General features: G+C 36.4%; 1 protein-coding gene across 1 annotated transcript; it reads right to left on the reverse strand.

The window, feature by feature from the left end:
* Nucleotides 1-53: 53 nt before the first annotated feature.
* Nucleotides 54-9,692, reverse strand: LOC145086936 (protein CHROMATIN REMODELING 4-like). Its single transcript, XM_079024797.1, has 12 exons — nucleotides 9,246-9,692; nucleotides 7,553-7,861; nucleotides 7,362-7,463; nucleotides 6,206-6,871; nucleotides 6,003-6,107; nucleotides 3,360-5,915; nucleotides 2,977-3,134; nucleotides 2,781-2,892; nucleotides 2,463-2,539; nucleotides 2,200-2,368; nucleotides 1,904-2,137; nucleotides 54-1,816 (listed from the first exon to the last, which is right to left on the reverse strand). The coding sequence occupies exons 2-12, from the start codon at nucleotides 7,787-7,789 to the stop codon at nucleotides 191-193; spliced, it is 6,042 nt and encodes a 2,013-aa protein (XP_078880923.1). The 5' UTR covers nucleotides 7,790-7,861; nucleotides 9,246-9,692; the 3' UTR covers nucleotides 54-190.
* Nucleotides 9,693-17,921: the final 8,229 nt, after the last annotated feature.

Below are 17,921 nucleotides of genomic sequence, written 5' to 3' on the forward strand. Positions count from 1 at the left end.
AAAGACCATCAACTTTGGAATCACGAATTCCCATGCATGTGAGGATTTACACATTTACAGTAACATATGCGATATCATCATGATCATATATTTCAACAGTTTTTTTCTTACACCACTTTACAAACAAAATCCTATATTTTCCACTACACTTAAATTGCAACATATGCCTACAAAAATAGTTCCACATTCGTCAAGATTCATCATCTGATACTGTCCCTTCCGATGAAACATCATCCACCACCACCACCACCGGACTTGAATCCACCACCACCGGAATGTCACTTCTTTTAGTTTCGGGATTTGAACACGGTGGAGAAGGCTGTGGCTCTGCCACAACTGGTGGCGGTGCATTGAGATCCGGTTCATCCCAAGACGATTCTCGTTCTGAAGGTGGAGGCGGTGGCGGTGGCGTCACCACCGCCTGACTTCCTGAAGTTGAAGCACCATGTTCACTATCTGGCGGTGGTTGAACTCCGCCATGTACGCCGCCACCACCACTTTTCTTCTTTTTCTTCAAATTCCGGCGAGGATCTTTTGGCGGAATCGGGAGCAATCCCGGAGCAACAAACGGCGGAATCGTCGGTTTTTCATCTCCATATAACAAACGGACGGAATGCGCGATTGCAGAGACAGTAGGCGGGAGTTGAGGCTCTTGAGGTCGAGCATTAACATTCACCGCTTCACGAAGCCAATGAGGCAATTTATTGTTATTTTCAGAACCACCACCAATCTCATCTTTCTCCTGATTACTTACATTAACATCAAACTTTGGCTCCTTTTGTAAATCAACACCACCTAACCCATTCAAACCAAGAGACCCTAAAGTATTCGGTCCAAACGGGTTTTGTAAAACCGGTTCCGTGAGCCCCACCGACGACGACGACTCCCCGGAAAAATTCCCACGGAACCGCTCCGGAATCCACATCGGAATCGGAGGGAAATTCGAATTCCCATGTTGGAATCTATGAGGAGGAGGAGGAGGAGGGTCTAAATTGTCAAAACCAGAAGTCGAAGGACCATCCAGTCCTAACTTCATATCCATAAGGTGTGGCGGGAAACTCGGAGGCCCACTAGGCCCACTAGCAAATCGACTTCTATGCAAAGCCCGTTTCATCATTCCATCAGAAATACTCGGAAACGAAGGATTTTTCCCTGATTTCGCAACATTTGACTTCTTTTGACCACCAGTCAAATCCAAGATTTTGACCTGTTCTTCCTCCCATCTATTAGCCAAATCTTCGGGTGTTCTGAATTTTGAAAATTTAAGACGTGGGTCCCGCAACATTGCCTCCCAACCACCCCGACCATGTCTTCGAACACCGATCCATAAAAAGTCAAGCTCATCTTCTGACCAAAAATCTTTCACAAGTTTTCTTTTAAGCACATTGTTTGATCCCGTATTTGTTCGCATCATTATGTTTTCTAGAACCTTCCGGTGGTTTTCGGGAAACGAAGAAAAAGCAGGTGGGAATTGACCTAATCCCAACATGGGTGGGAGACCCATGGCTTCCAATTCTTGTTGAGGGAATCGCAAATTTGGGAGGAATGGAATCGTGCAGAAATCTTGAAGATTGGAATTTGATTCCCCCCCTCCTATTGATCTCCCTAAAGATAAACTCGGAAAGAATTCAGGTTGTTGATGATTATGATTATGATGATGTTGTTGTTGATGATGATGGGCAAGGTTTTTTACTTGTAAAGATAACTTTGACATCATTGACTCGTCAAAGGGTAGTTTCGGTAATACCATTTTTTCATGAGATAAAGCATCACCACCCGAGCTCTCGGAAGCCTCCACTCCTTTCCCAAGAACATGCTGCAACATTTTACCAGATATAAAAGATTAAACTTAAACCAACCACTCAAAACAAAAAGGGTAAAATGGTGATTTTAGTTGGCTTACTGGAGGTAGACCATGTTGTTGGAGGGTATTTTCGTCAATTTTCAGATGAGATTTGGTGTCTGTATCATTAGAGCAAGGTGCTAAGTGGAAAGGGAATTCGAGTCCTATCGAGTGCTTGTTTTTTCTAGAAGATTTGGGATTGGGTTTTTGAGATGATGATGATGACTCCATTAGTTTAGTAGCATTTGGAGCACATAGCCCAAGAACCGGTAGCAAATTCCTATTTTGCCCCTCCTGCAAAACCAAGAATCTTAGTTTAACTTTAATAAATGAGATTTCAAATTTTATTTCTATACCTTGCTTATTGGTTTGTCATCCGGAAGCTTCTCTGTGATTGGTTGATCAGATCTCCACATTAGACCATTGTTGTGGGGCCCACCACCTGAGGCTTCCATAGCCAAAAGGGCTTCTTTTATAGCATCTCTCTGAGCCAGCCTTTGTTTTTGTCTGGCTCGAAGCTTTGTACTGTATAGGGACCAAAAATGCAAAAAAGATTCACTTTTGGACCAAAATTGGAAAAATGAATAGATCACAGGGACGAAAAATGTAAATTACTTACAACTTAGTTTTAAGAGCTCGTCCAGCTGGCGTATATTCGCGCTCAGGCTCAGGTTCTGGCTCCTCATCACCACCATTCTGCAAGTCAATCAACAAATATAGAGTAAATTACATTTTTGGTCCCTGTTCCAAGTAAAATGACTTTTTGGTCCCTGAATATGTTTCGCAGATTTGGTCCTCAAAATAGTCATTTTACTAGAAACAGGGACCAAAAACGTTACAAGAACCTCAAATAAGGACCAAAATTGCAAGAGAAAATGTTTTGGGACCAAAAGTGTAACTTAGATTTAAGAATAGAGAAATGGAATTGGAAAGATACCTCCAAAGTTTCAATAGGCCTTGGAGCATAGGCTTCCCTGTAAGAAACAGCCTTTCTTTGCCTTTTTCCTCTACCTAAAGCAGCTTCCTCCTCACTCTGATATTTCTCCCATCTACAAAGGAATGGAATGACGAATGAATGGAATGGAATGGCAAGGGTAATGGAATAAACAAGGGAATGGAATGAGTCACATTACCTCACACGAAGAAGCCTGTCCCATTCATTTTCTTCAACAACATTTCCTGAATTATCCTCTTTCTTTTCCAGATTTTGAGCAGTGGCATCATCAATTACATCCACAAGTGATTCCGTTCCCCCTTGTTCTTCATTGGATTCATCATTCCAATCCAGAGACTATTTGAGCAAAGACAATAAAAAATCAATAAAGTCGAATTTTCCCATTTGTCACTATTCACATTCTAAAAAAATCCTTTGACCGATTTACAAACCAAACAGAATACACAAAGGAATGGAATAGAATTCCGATTCCTTCCAAAACATCTTAATGCAATCCACTAATTTGTAGCATAAAAATACGATTATATAAAATCCCCATAAGAAGAAAAGAATTGAACATACCTTAACTGAGCCAAGCATATCATTTTCCTCAGCTTCACCATTTTCAGTCAACACAGAGTCAACGTTTGACCGGTCAAGCAACTTCAGAATCGCTGATTCATCCCAAACAATCATTGAATTCCCATCTGTACACTTATCCTGATACACATCCCCTAATCCCCCAACCTTTCTCCTACTCTTATGTTCACCCACAATTTCTTCCACTTTATTATTTTCCCCCACATCTTTCCCATTTTGCCCCAACCCATCATTAAACAACTCCTCAGTCCCCCATCTCAAAATATCCTCCACCTCCTTCTGGGACCCACTCTTATTCACAAAAAGCTGATCAAGCATCAGTTTCTTCTTAGCCAACTGCAGAATCCTCTCTTCAACACTCGCCCTAACAACAAGCCTATACACCAAAAGCCTCTTAGATTGCCCAATTCTATGAGCCCTATTCATTGCTTGAATATCAGCATGAGGGTTAAAATCGGAATCATAAATTATCACAGTGTCAGCAGTTGCTAAATTGATCCCAAGTCCACAAGATCTTGTGGATAAAAGAAACACAAACCGACTTTTATCATTGTTAAATCTTGAAATTGCCATCTGTCGATCTGCTATTGAAACAGATCCATCCACTCTCTCAAAAGTTTCCCTCCCGAATTCAATGTTTAAATAATCCTCCAAAATGTCTAAAAGTTTTGTCATTTGTGAAAAGATTAACACTCGATGACCTTCCTTTTTCAAGATTTTCAGCATGGAATGAAGTAAAGTTAGCTTTGCAGAAGCTTTGATTCTCATATCATGAAGGAATTCCATTGTCCCTGATTCCGGTTCCGTCCCCGGAATCAGATACGGGTGATTACAAACTTTCCTCAATTGCATTACAATGTTCAACATTGATTGCTGCGGAATCCCCTTTCCGATGTTCCTTAAAACCTGATAGTTTTTAGTCAACATCGCACGATAATACTCAGCTTGAATTTTAGACAACTCAACAGGAACCATTCGTTCGGTTTTCGGGGGTATATTCGTCATTGCGTCCTTTTTCAACCGCCTAAGCATATGTGGGGCCACGAGTTTTTTCAATTCATCAACTTTTTCAGCAGTTGAAAGATCATTAAAACGATCTTCAAATGAAGTCAATGAAGGAAAGGAAGAAGGTTGCAAGAAATTTAGTAAATTATACATCTCTCCTATGTTGTTTTGTAGGGGCGTTCCTGTCAATAACACACGATGATTGAAGGAAAACGTGTTGAGTAAACTAAAAAGCTTACTACTTGAGTTTTTAAGCCTATGCCCTTCATCAACTACAAGAACTTCCCATTGGACCCCACGTAAGTGACTCGAATCAGCAAGAACCATTTCATATGTTGTCAAAAGAACATTAAATTTGTAACTTTTTGTTTTTTTATTTGAATCATTTGCATGCCATTCGAATTGTCTCATTAGTGATCTGGCGCGTGCACACCCGTGGTATTCCAATACGTTCAAATTCGGGGCCCACACTGAGAACTCTGACATCCAATTTGGCATTGTGGAGAGAGGAACCAAAACTAGACATGGTAATCTTGCTTTGAATTCAAAGTTTAATGAAGAAAGAAACGCACATGCGGATATTGTTTTCCCTAATCCCATTTCATCTGCCAGAATTACGTTTTTACCCCTGTGCCAGCATTTTCGGAGCCAGTTTAATGCTTCGAGTTGATGTGGGAATAATTGTCCTCCTAACTCTTTAGGTTGTTGGGTTAGATTGATCACATCACTTTGTTGACTTTTTTGTTGACTTTTTCCTTTATCTGAATCTTTTTCAATTGCTAACCTCTCGAATTGATTGAATAAGTCGATTAAATGAGAGTTTTTTGCGATTATGGGCTCATCTGTCTTTTCCCATGTGCATTCATCGTATGGAAGACCAGTCCATTTCACAAAAACTTCTGTTGATTCTTTAGATGAATGTAAAGCAATCACACGTTGTGGAATCTTCCATTGTTCTTCACAAATGTTTATCACTGTGAACCCGTATTTTGCTTTGTAGTTGTCTAGTTTTCTTTTTGCTAAAACTTTTAATCTTGATTCAGGTACCCAAGTGTTGTGGATGTTGGATTTTCCAACCCATTTCACTAAAAACTCATAAGATAAAGATTTTGGAGACAAGTCTAAATCTTTCTTCTTACCCTCTACAGATTCAAGAACAGAAGGTAGTTCCCCAGCTTTTGTTGCTTCAATACTCTCTTTGATTGGAATCTTTTCAGGGTTTTTTGCCAAATCTTCTGATTTTGATGCAGAAGTGTCGTTTTTTATCTCATCTGTGGCTAAAGAATCAAGATCATTCTTTTCTTCCATAGAATCATTGACCATAGGGGCATTCATTTTCTCTACCCCTGTATCATTCTCAAGAATCATTTGATCTGAATTACTCTCATCATTCTTAGTGTCCTCTGTTGGAATTTCAGCATCTGTAACTTTTGGAGTTGTGGGGTTTTCATTTTTCTCTGATGTTCCATTTTCTTCAGACTCTGTTGATTTTTTTTCAAGAACTTGTATTCGACAACCAAGGACCTTATCAACCTTGAACATACAGACAGAAACATGGATGTGAATATAGGGTCGGGAAGATTCTTTAAGATGTGGCTAAAAGGGTAATTTGGGTAATACCTGTTGCATTTTCTCATGGGCATGAACTGAATCTTTCATCAATTCGATAACTTTATCTGATTCGTGTGATTCATGTGATGGATTTGCATCTTCTTCAAGCTCCATCTGTTTAGTAGAAAAAAGTAGACATCATATCATGAAAAAAGTAGCAAGAATTTCATATAATTGAAAGTATAAGGGCTAAAATGGAAGTATATTGATACCTTGTCTTTCGACTCGATATCCCCAACTTTACTTCCCATGTCATTTTTAGACAAAGATTTAGTCTTTGCCTTTGCATGCTTAACAGACTTCGGTTTTTTTTTAGATTTACTTGTTTCACTAACTTCCAAATCCGTTTTTTCACGTTTTCTAGAACCATCCGGAAGCTTCTTTTCAACATCATCTAAAGGAGGAGCCTTTCGTTTTCTTTTCGTTGACTTTTTGGTTGACCCTTCCGACACATCAACATCTTTCTTTTCTTTAGATCGATCTTTGACACGTTTCTTCTTTGGTTTTTCTTCCTTTTTCTCCAACTCAATAACCTTTTCAGGAGTGCTTGACTTTGTTTCTTCCAAATCAGTTTCTTTTTCTTTCTTGATATCTACAAATGATGAACTATTTTCAAGAGATCCATCAATGGCTGATAAATCCACTTTTGGGCTTAATGGAAATGATTTCACTTTGGTTGATGACTTTTTCTTAACACCTGTACTCCTCAAAATTCTAGATACTTTATCTGTTTTTGAAGTTTTACTTTTACTTTTGGATTTCCCAATTGTAACCTTGGTTCTTGCCCTTTTTGAAGTTGGATCCGGTTTTTCAATCACATCAACCGAATTAGTTTCTGAACAGCAGTTTGGGCATCTCCATTTTCCATTTGGGATTCGCTTATAAACCAAAAATAAAATAACAAAAAGGATAAAGGTCTATTTAGTATGATAGAATGGAATCACAAAGGCATGCAATGCAAAAAGTAATGGAATGACAAAGGTAATGGAATGGAATGGGCCATTTTAACATGTTGTTTGTTATGTATAATTAGAAAACTTGACAAATAAAGAAAAAACATTACTTTATAAAAAGAAAACTTTAGTTACATTATCGTTAGATAAATTGCATAAGCATATTTCATTTCGTTTACAATGTATATTATATGTATTTCAAATAGTCAAATAAGTAACTGAAGTTTTGAAATTTGTAAAAAAAAGTTAATGCTGTTGAAAGTAATATAAATATAAGGGATCACAATCCATAGGGAAATGCTTCATTCCATTCCTTTAAGGCAAACAAATAGGATTTTCTAATTCCGATTCCATTCCCTCTTCGATTAAGGTAAACATCATAAGAAATGGAGGATCAAATATGAATTAGACAAACCTTAAGAGGAGGATCTAAACACCCAATATGATAAGTTTTAGGGCATCCATCACAACAGAGTAAATCACCACCAAGATCACAAATCACACATTCAAAGTAGGACTGAAAATATAAACACAAAACAATAAATGGTTAACAAATACGAGTAGTTCTTTAAACTTTAAAGTAAGATGGGAAAAGACAAAACTAACCCCATCATTTCCTTTCTTTTTGGAAGGGGAATGATCAGAAGAATTGTCTTTATTAGCCTTGCATTTAGATGATGTACTTGTGTGAGAGTCTGAAGGTGTAGAATCTTGTTTGTTTCCATTTGACTTAACTGGACCAAAAGATGTCTTTTTTCTCTTGCGTTTCAAGACCCAATTTCCATTTATGACATCACTCGTTGATGATTCGTTATTCTTCATTTTTTGATCCAAATGTTTCATTTTAGAAGCTTGAATCGCATGAATTAATTTGGTAAATCATTGCATGTGTTCATGTGTTCAACCCCCAATTCTCTGCACCAAAAGAAATATATAAATAATGCCTAAAGAAGAACCAATGAGTTAAAGATTATTATAAAAAATTCATAAACTTGGCACGTATCACCCTCAAGAACCATAATTTGTGAAGTCCAAATCTACCACAAAGTTACCGCAAGAATGTTAGGCCAAAACATTCTTGAAAAACGGTTTTAGAATTCATGTAAACCACATTTTGGAAATTGACCATAAAAGAAAGCCCTATGATCTTTAATGGAAAAGAAGTAAGGGGAACAAAGTATAATTCATGAACTAGTATCTATGAGAAATGAATAAAAAGAAAGAATTCAAAAGTAGAAATGGTGCATCTCAATAAGGAAAGTCAACAAGCTTCATCATTGAAGCACCTCATTTAATACAAACTCCCTTTTATCACTTTGATGTTTCATATAGTAAAGGCATTATGTATCTAGCTAGCAATTACTCGAACAACTTGATGAAAATTCGACAAAACCATTAAAATAATTCATAAAGGTTAAACTCCCTCATTTCAATTTAACTTGCAACACTTGTGTTACATGGATATTAATTACCCTTACACAATGACAAAAAAGATTGGAGATGTTTAAAAAAAAGTAAACCTTTTATGGACACAAAATCAACATTGTTTCCAATTATTAAGGGGACAGATAGGGCATTCTCAAAAGAATGCCAACTACATAAGAAACCGAATTGCAACACAACATAAAGGTCCAAAAAAACAGGAAAATATGTTTTTGTGATGTCAATTAACATTAATAACACAATGCCACCAAAATCCGGACATGATTGTTATCAAAGTGTTTACTAAATTCGTATTAAGGATACAAAGAAGCAAAAATCGTCAATCAAAGCAAATGTTTGGCACAATCTTTTGTCGACCAGTAGAAGAACATAATGTAAGCAGCTTAATTACTTAAACTCATTGTTTGATTAATGAATCAAGTGCAATTAAAGCTTTCACGATATCCAAGCATGCCAAGTAAGGAAATTGGAGTCCGCATTTATGCATCTCAATGCAAGTAATTAGAAATACAATCAAGAAAAGTAATAAAAACGAAGACGCAGCTTATATAGAAACTCCATTAACAATGAATTCAAACAACATCCCACCATTTTTGACAAGGTCAAACATTGAACAGTCAAAGCTAATTCAATGAAGCCCCTTTTTACTTGATCAACCGCGTACATTCAACAACTCCCACTACCAAACCCAGAACCCCAATTCAGCAAAACCCATTTTACAAAATCACACAAAGATCGAAAATTGAGAGTAGAGAGAGCAAAATTCACCCTAATCGAACAAGAAACGGCTCAAATTAAGAGAAATAAAGAAAACCCACCAACCAATTAACCAAAATACAAGTAAAGATGAACTTACCAGCCTTTGAAGGAGTAGATCAAAGAGAGAAGGATGTTGAGCAAGAAAGCACAGGAGATTGATGGGTTTAGAAGCGGGGTTTGTGTTCTAGGGCATGCGGGAGAAGGGGGCAAATCGAATAAATAGAGAGAGAGAAAGAAAGAGTATATGACACGTAATCGCCGGGGATGAGGGTCACATATATAGATAGATAAATGAGATTTGGACTTTGGAATTGCACAGCACACACACACTGACATGGGTTTTGGTGTGTGTGTTGTTGCGAAGAGAGAGACTCCGTAGAAAGAGAAAAAGGGTGTTCTTCATCCAATTCCATCTTGCCACGTGGAACCGTCAGGACAACTACTGTCCCCTTCCGCTCTCTCTCTCTCCACAAAGACTCACCTTTATTCATGTTTTTCTCCTTCATCGCCCATGTCTAGAGAGAGAGAAAGAGAGCTCTTCTCTTCTTCTCATGATCATATCAACTGCTTTCTGCGTGCTGCATTGCTTATCTTTTTATATTTGCAGCCTGCGATTTTGCTTTTCTTTTAACCTTTTTCTCCTTCCTAACAGAAAAGATTCCTTGAGAGTATACTCAATAAATGGCCATGAGTTACCAACATAAACTTATGAGAATATGTAGAGAATAAACTCGATAACAAATTATCTTGTGTGAATCTTTAATCAACATATATGTATATTTACTGAAAATATAAGTGAATTATCACCAATTAACCGAATTTACAATCAATTGATTAATTTACTTATAAAAACTAGAATCAAAGATCCTATCGATTTCTAGAGTCAAACAACCTACATTTTTCAAACCGTTTTTCGTAAAACATAAGACATGCAACGTTACATCGAGGTAGAAGTCAAACGAGCAATAAGTTGAACGGTTAACCTTTTATGGATGGCAAGATTAATTAAAAAAAACTACATTCATGTTCTTAGGTCATTAGGTCATAATATTGCTAAATTGTTAATTTACAATAGAGATACCATTATCATGGCAAACGTGAAGAGTATCTTCCTTAGCATGGAGTTATATGATCATATTAAAAGTCTAGGAGACGACATCGAAAGTAATGGTCATTGTTTAAATACCGAAAGAAGTGGACCTAAAGACACTAAAAAGGACATAATAAAGGAAGATCTAGATCACACATATTGGGTTGTCTGGAAAAATCCAACTAATAAAGTTATGCAAATACTGCAAGGAAGACATTCATTGGATCAAAGATTATCCAAGATTGAAGGTAAAGAACCATGCAGTCGAAACATCCTCATTTGTCATCATTAATGATAGTGAATATGCATTTTTGGCAACTATCCACGAATTTGACAACCATCATCAGCATCAGTGAGTGTTGGATTCGAGAGCCTCTTTTAACATAACACCAATTCATGATTTTGATGCAATGCTTAGAGGATAATTAAGGTAATAATATTCTAATGGAAGAATAACTATGTTTGTAAGTTTTTAAGTGTAAGAATCGTGAAAATCAAGATATAGGACATGTACATACACCTTCGGATGTGAGGTATATTCCATCAGTGTCAAAATCACTTTGTTCTCTTGGATAAAGGACAAGTAATGATTTGCATTGTGATAGATCAAAAAATAACATGATGCTTTAAGGACTATGAACAAAAAATAAGGTGATAACTCAAGAAAATAGTATGATGGTCTTGTAAATAGTTATTATATATAATGGATCTTTTATGACTTTTCATGTATGAACCCACAGTATCAATCATAATTAGTAGTAAAATATTTTTTTAATTATTGCACACTATGTCTAACAGATTGCCATATGTGTAAAGGATAAAGCAAACATCTATATAGATGGTGATAAATGTCTAGCAACACACCACCACTCTTGATTATATGTGAGTTTAGCTTCCACAAAGCCAGCGTTAACTCTTAAACAGGTAAATGCTTTATCTTATTCATTATCCCTTTGTTTTAACATAATTAAACACGAGGCGTGGATTTTAATCACTCGTGAAAAGTGACCTAACAGCCAAAGATGGCCAAATAATCATTAGTTTCATGTCATACCTGAGTGTAGCCTTTATAACTGTCATGTTTTAGGTTTGACGTACTTCTAAGTATAACACTACGTTCACTTAAAACCCATACACATCCCAAGTTACAAGACAAAGAGACGTACTGAATTCTCCAAGATATATCGCGAATAAGTTCAGGAAGTGCAACGTTTTTTTCAGTTTTTCTTGAAAAATATGGTAAGTGTTATGTGGTTGTTGGGATTCAGATCGATGAGGGGCATATGAATTTCCCTTAACTGTCTGAAAGGCGGAGCAGTGGCGGCGCCAGCCACCTTGAGGATTACTGATGGCCGCATGGGTAAGGCGGAGGCGCCTGTAGTGAAGAGCAGGGCATTTCAACTGACCACCGATGAGGCCCGTGCAACACCGGATGTGGTTACATGTATGTGATGATGGGTTTTATATATTTCAACATCCTATGGTGCACATACAACCCTAAATACCTTGGATCTATGTTTTCACAAATTATACATGCAATGATGTTTCCAAGGTATTGATCCTATAACTAGCATGCAATTGTTATATACCATACAAGATACTAGTTAGAGTAACATACTTTTTATGTAGCTTGAAGTATTGATGTATTTGGCCTTAAGAGCTTAGCCCCAATAGTTCGGAAGCCTCAAATGAAGTCACAACACATCATGGAAAAAGGTAGACATTTGAGACAGAATCTTCATACACCAAAACACCTCCATGAACTCCAAGAACATGCCTTTTCGTTTTTGGCTATGAATGAACATATTTATATGTAGGATTCCAAGGGTCATGGGTATAACCCAAATCCATACACATGAGTGTTATGATCCATGGTTCATGTGGCCCAACTCTTTATGTATCCATACATAAACTTGGTCCAACATGGATCATAAGCCCAACACATATAAATATATCTAATTACCATAATTAGTCCCCATAGATTTAATTAGTCTCCTTTGATTACTAAATTAATTCTTGATCAATACTAATTAAAACATATGATTTCATATTAATATATTATAACTTATAATATATTAATAAATCATATATAACCTTCTCTCAAAAGTCCATCCTAACAAATTGTCCTGATGATATGCAACCCAAATGGACCATGCTACTCTCGGTCCGAGTACATACCAGTAATAGTTATGGGCTTAGACATCTAATCCAACAGTCTCCCACTTGGATAAGTCTAAAACTATTATTGCAAGTATGACTCCAAAACCTGACTAGCAATCGTAGCTCTTAAAAGCCGTTGTCGAACTCTGACCTAGTCAATGACATGTCCATTAGATAAGGGATCATATATTCCTCCATTCTAGATATCATATGAACTAAGGCATGGATTATAATCATTCTCTCTGTCCATTTGTTGTTTCCCGATTTCCGATTTATGACGACCGACTAATTGAACAAATTCAAATCAGTCCAGGCCTAGCTAAGCACTTACGTTTGTCATCACTAAATCACCGAGGGGCCCACGGATATCGCTTTTATCCCTCCAAGGATAAAAGGAATGGATAAAATTCGACTCATATGCTTGTACTAACTACTTGTTGAATCATACACAAAGGCACGTTTTATAACATCAAGTTACTGATGCGTTTTCGTACAATCAATGTACAACCAACTCATAGTCAACAACTCATATCTCTAGGTTTGAAGAATATAAGATATTATCGTCTCATGATCACTCGTGATAGAATCCATGAAGTGATTCAAATAAGCGTGGGTTTAATCCAATACTCGAATCTCATTCCAGGAGCACTCATGAATGTTGCATCAACTTTTGTTATGTCTAAACACTTTAGACATCTAAAAGCCCAATTCACAAAAGTCTTGATTCATACCTACTTCCAAAGTATGATTGACTGTGGAGAGTTTGAATAACCTAGTTATTCGGGAAGTCAAAACATACAAAGTGAAACACAAGAACAATCGAATCCAATATGGTCTCAGAAATAAAACACCTTTTATTTAATCACCATATTGATTACACATTATTCATTGCATAACGTTTCAAATAATCAACTTAATACTTGATCTGAAACAATGGTCATGCCATGCTACAAGCATGCACACTATGTTTGTCCAAACAATAGTTATGTCATACTCCAAGTATGCACACTATGTTTGTCTATGATCCTTACTTTATGAAATATACCAATTGAACATGATTACAATGATGGTCATTTCACAATCCCACATCCTTACTGCAAATGTAAGAATACAAGATTCTTTGCCATTTACTAAAATCTGTTAGATTCTAAACTTATATGCATTGACCTTCTTGTAATGACTATGCACAAAAGTCACAAAGACTTGGCAACAGACATTTACAAAGTATTCCAATGGAGAGCAATTCCATGGAAACGAAGTCTCAAATTCAAAGTACATTCCTTTGAACATCCTTTTTGCATTAAGTTTTCTAATCTTACACAGATTTAATGAATAACTTCCACCTATGGAAACATTTCCACATTCCCATTTTGACTATCACTTCTGAACAAGAGTTGCCTCCTTTCAGAATATGTCAATATGGTCCTTCCAAAATTAACACTATACTTCTAATTGTCCATGAGCAACCAATCTTTGGTAAACCTCAGATTGTCCTCGACAATTGCTTAATCATTTTAGTCATACCTAGTTCTAGTATTTTTTTCCCTCTTAATGCCCCAGGCATTTGGAAAAATTTAGAACAGATGAATATTACAGCACATGTAATCGATCCTATATCTGAAGCATATGGTACATGATTCATGATGTCTCACATAAAGACATGATACTAGACCAGTCTTTTGCTCTAATATTTCTATTTCTATTTGTCATGTTTTCATAATTCAGATTATGAAAAGGGATGTCGTAATCATAATCGAATTTTAGAATGCAAATAATGTAATTATGACTAAATTTGATTAAAAACTCACAATCTAAGCTTTTAGAATTGGAATGAAGTATAATTTCCTCTCCTTTAATTATAGCAACCAACTGTTCAACCCCCGCAACTTCACGAATTGAAACCCTTTTGTTTTCTATAATTAACATTGCTAACTTGCAATACTAAACATATTAATCATGTTCCCACTAACATGATAATTATTAGCATAACACTTATGCTCCAACTAGCTTTGACATGTATCCAAAAATCAAGTGGACTTCTAGAAATCAATACTTTATTGACTTTCTTACCAAAGTTCAGATTTCTGATACGAGATGCTTTGATAAGACTTTATCAAAATCTTACACCTTTTCTTAGATATCTCACATGTGTGTCTAAACAATTTTTAGAACTATGAAAAGGGATGTCGTAATCATAGTCTCAATTGTTTAGACCTTTGCCATTTCTCACAAGTCCATGTTAGTGTGCCGGTTAACCACACACACTCCACTAACGACTTTGAAAATGAAAATATCATAATTGCTATCTACTTAAAATCTATTTAGTGAAATCGTTTCCTCACCATCCTTTTCATGAATCGAAGAAAAACCTTATGACACTTAGATTTCTATGGTGTATGTGTTCTTATCCATATAAATTTGTCATAACCATAATCACAAGACAAGGTTAGTGACAAATCCAAACTCATATGGACTGAACTTGTTTAATCTTAGTTTTCTTGTCACCCGGCAGCACAAAGGCCTACCATTGCTTTCAGGTTGTTATGCAAACAATTGAGAACTCATAAAACTCATATACATAGTCAATTTTAACTGGAATGGGCATAGAAACAAGAATATGTCAACACGATAGGTTACAAACCTCAAGTCGTGTGTTAGTGATAAACAACAGATTTTATTCTTGATTAGTTCTTGAAACTTTTCAAGATCTTTAAGACTCCCACTGACCTCTTGACATATAAGATTCACTTTGTCAAGGACCATTCTTTGACAAAGAAAATATTCAAGAGTTAGTGCGGATTCTTATCAGGACAAACACTTCACACAATTGGCCTTAGTTGGTCTTTGTTTTATCCAAAACATCACAACTTACCAATTTCAAATGTACACGAGTAAGAAAACATTTTACTCTACATTTGACAAGTGTTATAAACCTTCTTAAGATTATGTCACTCAAGTTACAATCTTGGAGTATGACTCTAAGACTTGTTTTGGAACGAAGTATGGTTTATCTTTTTGATTTTAACCATTTCAACAATCCACGATTCCTCTTCTTAGCCAAACAAATGCACTAAGATGTCCTTAGAGAATCAATTATGATATGGTTTCATAATCACTAAGATAATCATAAAACAAGATACTCAAGTACTCTCCCATCTTTTCAGATTGTAGAAACTTTTATCTTTCTGCCTAATTTAATTTTCTTATTCATTATGCCTTAATTGAAACTTTTCCAATGTTTCAGAATTACACTTAAACTTGTAAGTATAACCATATTCACTAAACTTTAGTAAATAATGACGAATAGCCTTGTCGATATTTGTGGTGGACCTGACCAACGCACAACCAACTGTACCCAATCCTATAGTCATTCACTTGACTCACATGAACATGTGAATAAGGAATTAGTCATAATTTTCCAAAGATGAAAATTTCTCATTCATCATACAATACAAGTTGCACGATTCCAAGTTTCTATCCAACTAAAACTTGGGTGATGATAATTTTTCCTCATTTGGTAAATTATGACACTACCGCAAACGAAAGAATCAAATCCATTTTCCAATATTGCTATCAATGGGATCATATAAACAACATTTTTCACAAATGCCATTGTAAGGATATTTAAAAATAAATAAAATCAAAACTTTTCTTTATTTATAAAATTTGCAGAAAAACCTTTTCCTTACAATGCAATTACAAATGAAAACTATATTGTTATCTATTCATATGCAATATATCATAACTCTTAAGCAGCAGCTCAAAATTCGGATCTTCGAATCATGCGATCGAAATCCTCCTTCCCGATCAGATTCAACATACTCTTCTTCTAAGCTTCCTCTCCTTTTTTCTGATTCTACAAAACATCAAAATGCGACCTAGTCACATCATGTAATAAGAATCTCCAAATATGAACTTAATAGAGTTAGATAGTGGACTTTACCTGAAGCATAGTCAAATTTTGACTTTTACCATCCTAGTGAACTTTCAGGTAAATAAGGCAGCTTCACAACCAATGCCCATTCATTTGGCAATAGAAACATATGGACTCTTTGGTAATGGTACATGGGACTATCTCAGACTTAGCCTTTCTCTTTACCATTTGGTCAATCGGATTGACTATGGCTGAACCCTTTCCATTGGGAAGAGAAGACTTTTCTGGACTTCCAATGTTTCCATTGTCAATGTCCATGAAGGTTTGGGAAGTAGATCTTCCAATCAAATTTACTTTACCAGTGCCCTAAATCGTTGTTGATTCAGCAGCAAAAAGCAAATAGGTAAGATCAATAAGGGTCATGTCATGATCTGTCATCAGGGAGTGACTGAAGAACCAAGTTAATAGCCAGCTACCTCGAGACTTCTACACCCAACTCTCCCAGCCTGTCAATATGTAACTTCATCTCCAATATGTAAGCACATATAGACTTTGCTTGCCAATAGGGATTGAGTGACCTTGAAATTTTCAAGAACTTATGGGTTAGGGAGAATAATTGGAGGAAGAGAAGTATGGTTTCCATGATCCAATCGCAGGACATCATCTTCATTAGGAAAGCTTGTTCCAAGAGATTTGGGAAGACCATAGTTGTCTGAACCAGACATCTAAAATGGGAGAAATTCAAGTTAGTTGATTTAAGTCCTTAATATAACACCCAATATGAAATATTAAGGCTATGACCCAAAAAAAAATATATAACTTGGAAGAGGGATGTCGTAATCCAAGCTACAAAATATTTGAAGGTAGGTAAATGACGATTTACCAATTTCCACCACAAAAAACGAAAAGAATTTTAGGTCTTAAGTGAATTAAAACTCTTGGATCCTTTGAGATTCATTGAACTTTTCAATGGCATGTTTAAATCTCGATTGTACCCTCTCAAGTTTGTGACTGGGATGTCGAGGATCACAAACAAGGTGTAAATAACCATGAAAATTAATTTGGTACCCTTAACTTTATCACCTAATTGATGTGTTGGTTAACCACACGCGCTCCACTAATCTATGATAAACATTAAGTTACCTATAACACCCAAAGTTTTGAAGACCAAGAAAGGGAAGGAAAACCTAAGTTTAGGGGTCGACTCGGCGAGTCCAAGGAGGGACTCGGCGAGTCGGAGCGGGATCCGGGTCGAGAAGTAAGTGACCGACTCGGCGAGTCGGCCAAGGTGACTCGGCGAGTCTGGTCTGTGCGAGGAAAACCCTAATTTTGGGAGTTGTATCATATATAAAGGGTGTTATGTCCCTCCCTCAGCCCCCATATCACTCCAGAGGACCTGTAAACCCTATATTTCGTGTGAGCTTCCATTATTGAGAGAAATAGCTTTGGAGGAAGGAGATTTTGGAGAGGAGACTTAAAGATCAAGAAGGTTGCTTCAAGGGAGAGGTGTGTGCTTGAGATTTACTTCAGTTTGTGTTCATCTTGGAGGTATTAAGCTGCCATTTTCCCTTCTTTGCATCTAGACCTATTTTGCCATGAGATTTGGGGGTTTTATGGTTGTTTGAGACCCAAATCGGGTTAGGGGCTTA

This window comes from Lactuca serriola, chromosome 2 (assembly GCF_051521515.1).
Source record: "Lactuca serriola cultivar US96UC23 chromosome 2, Lser_US96UC23_V15, whole genome shotgun sequence".
Taxonomy (NCBI): domain Eukaryota; kingdom Viridiplantae; phylum Streptophyta; class Magnoliopsida; order Asterales; family Asteraceae; genus Lactuca; species Lactuca serriola.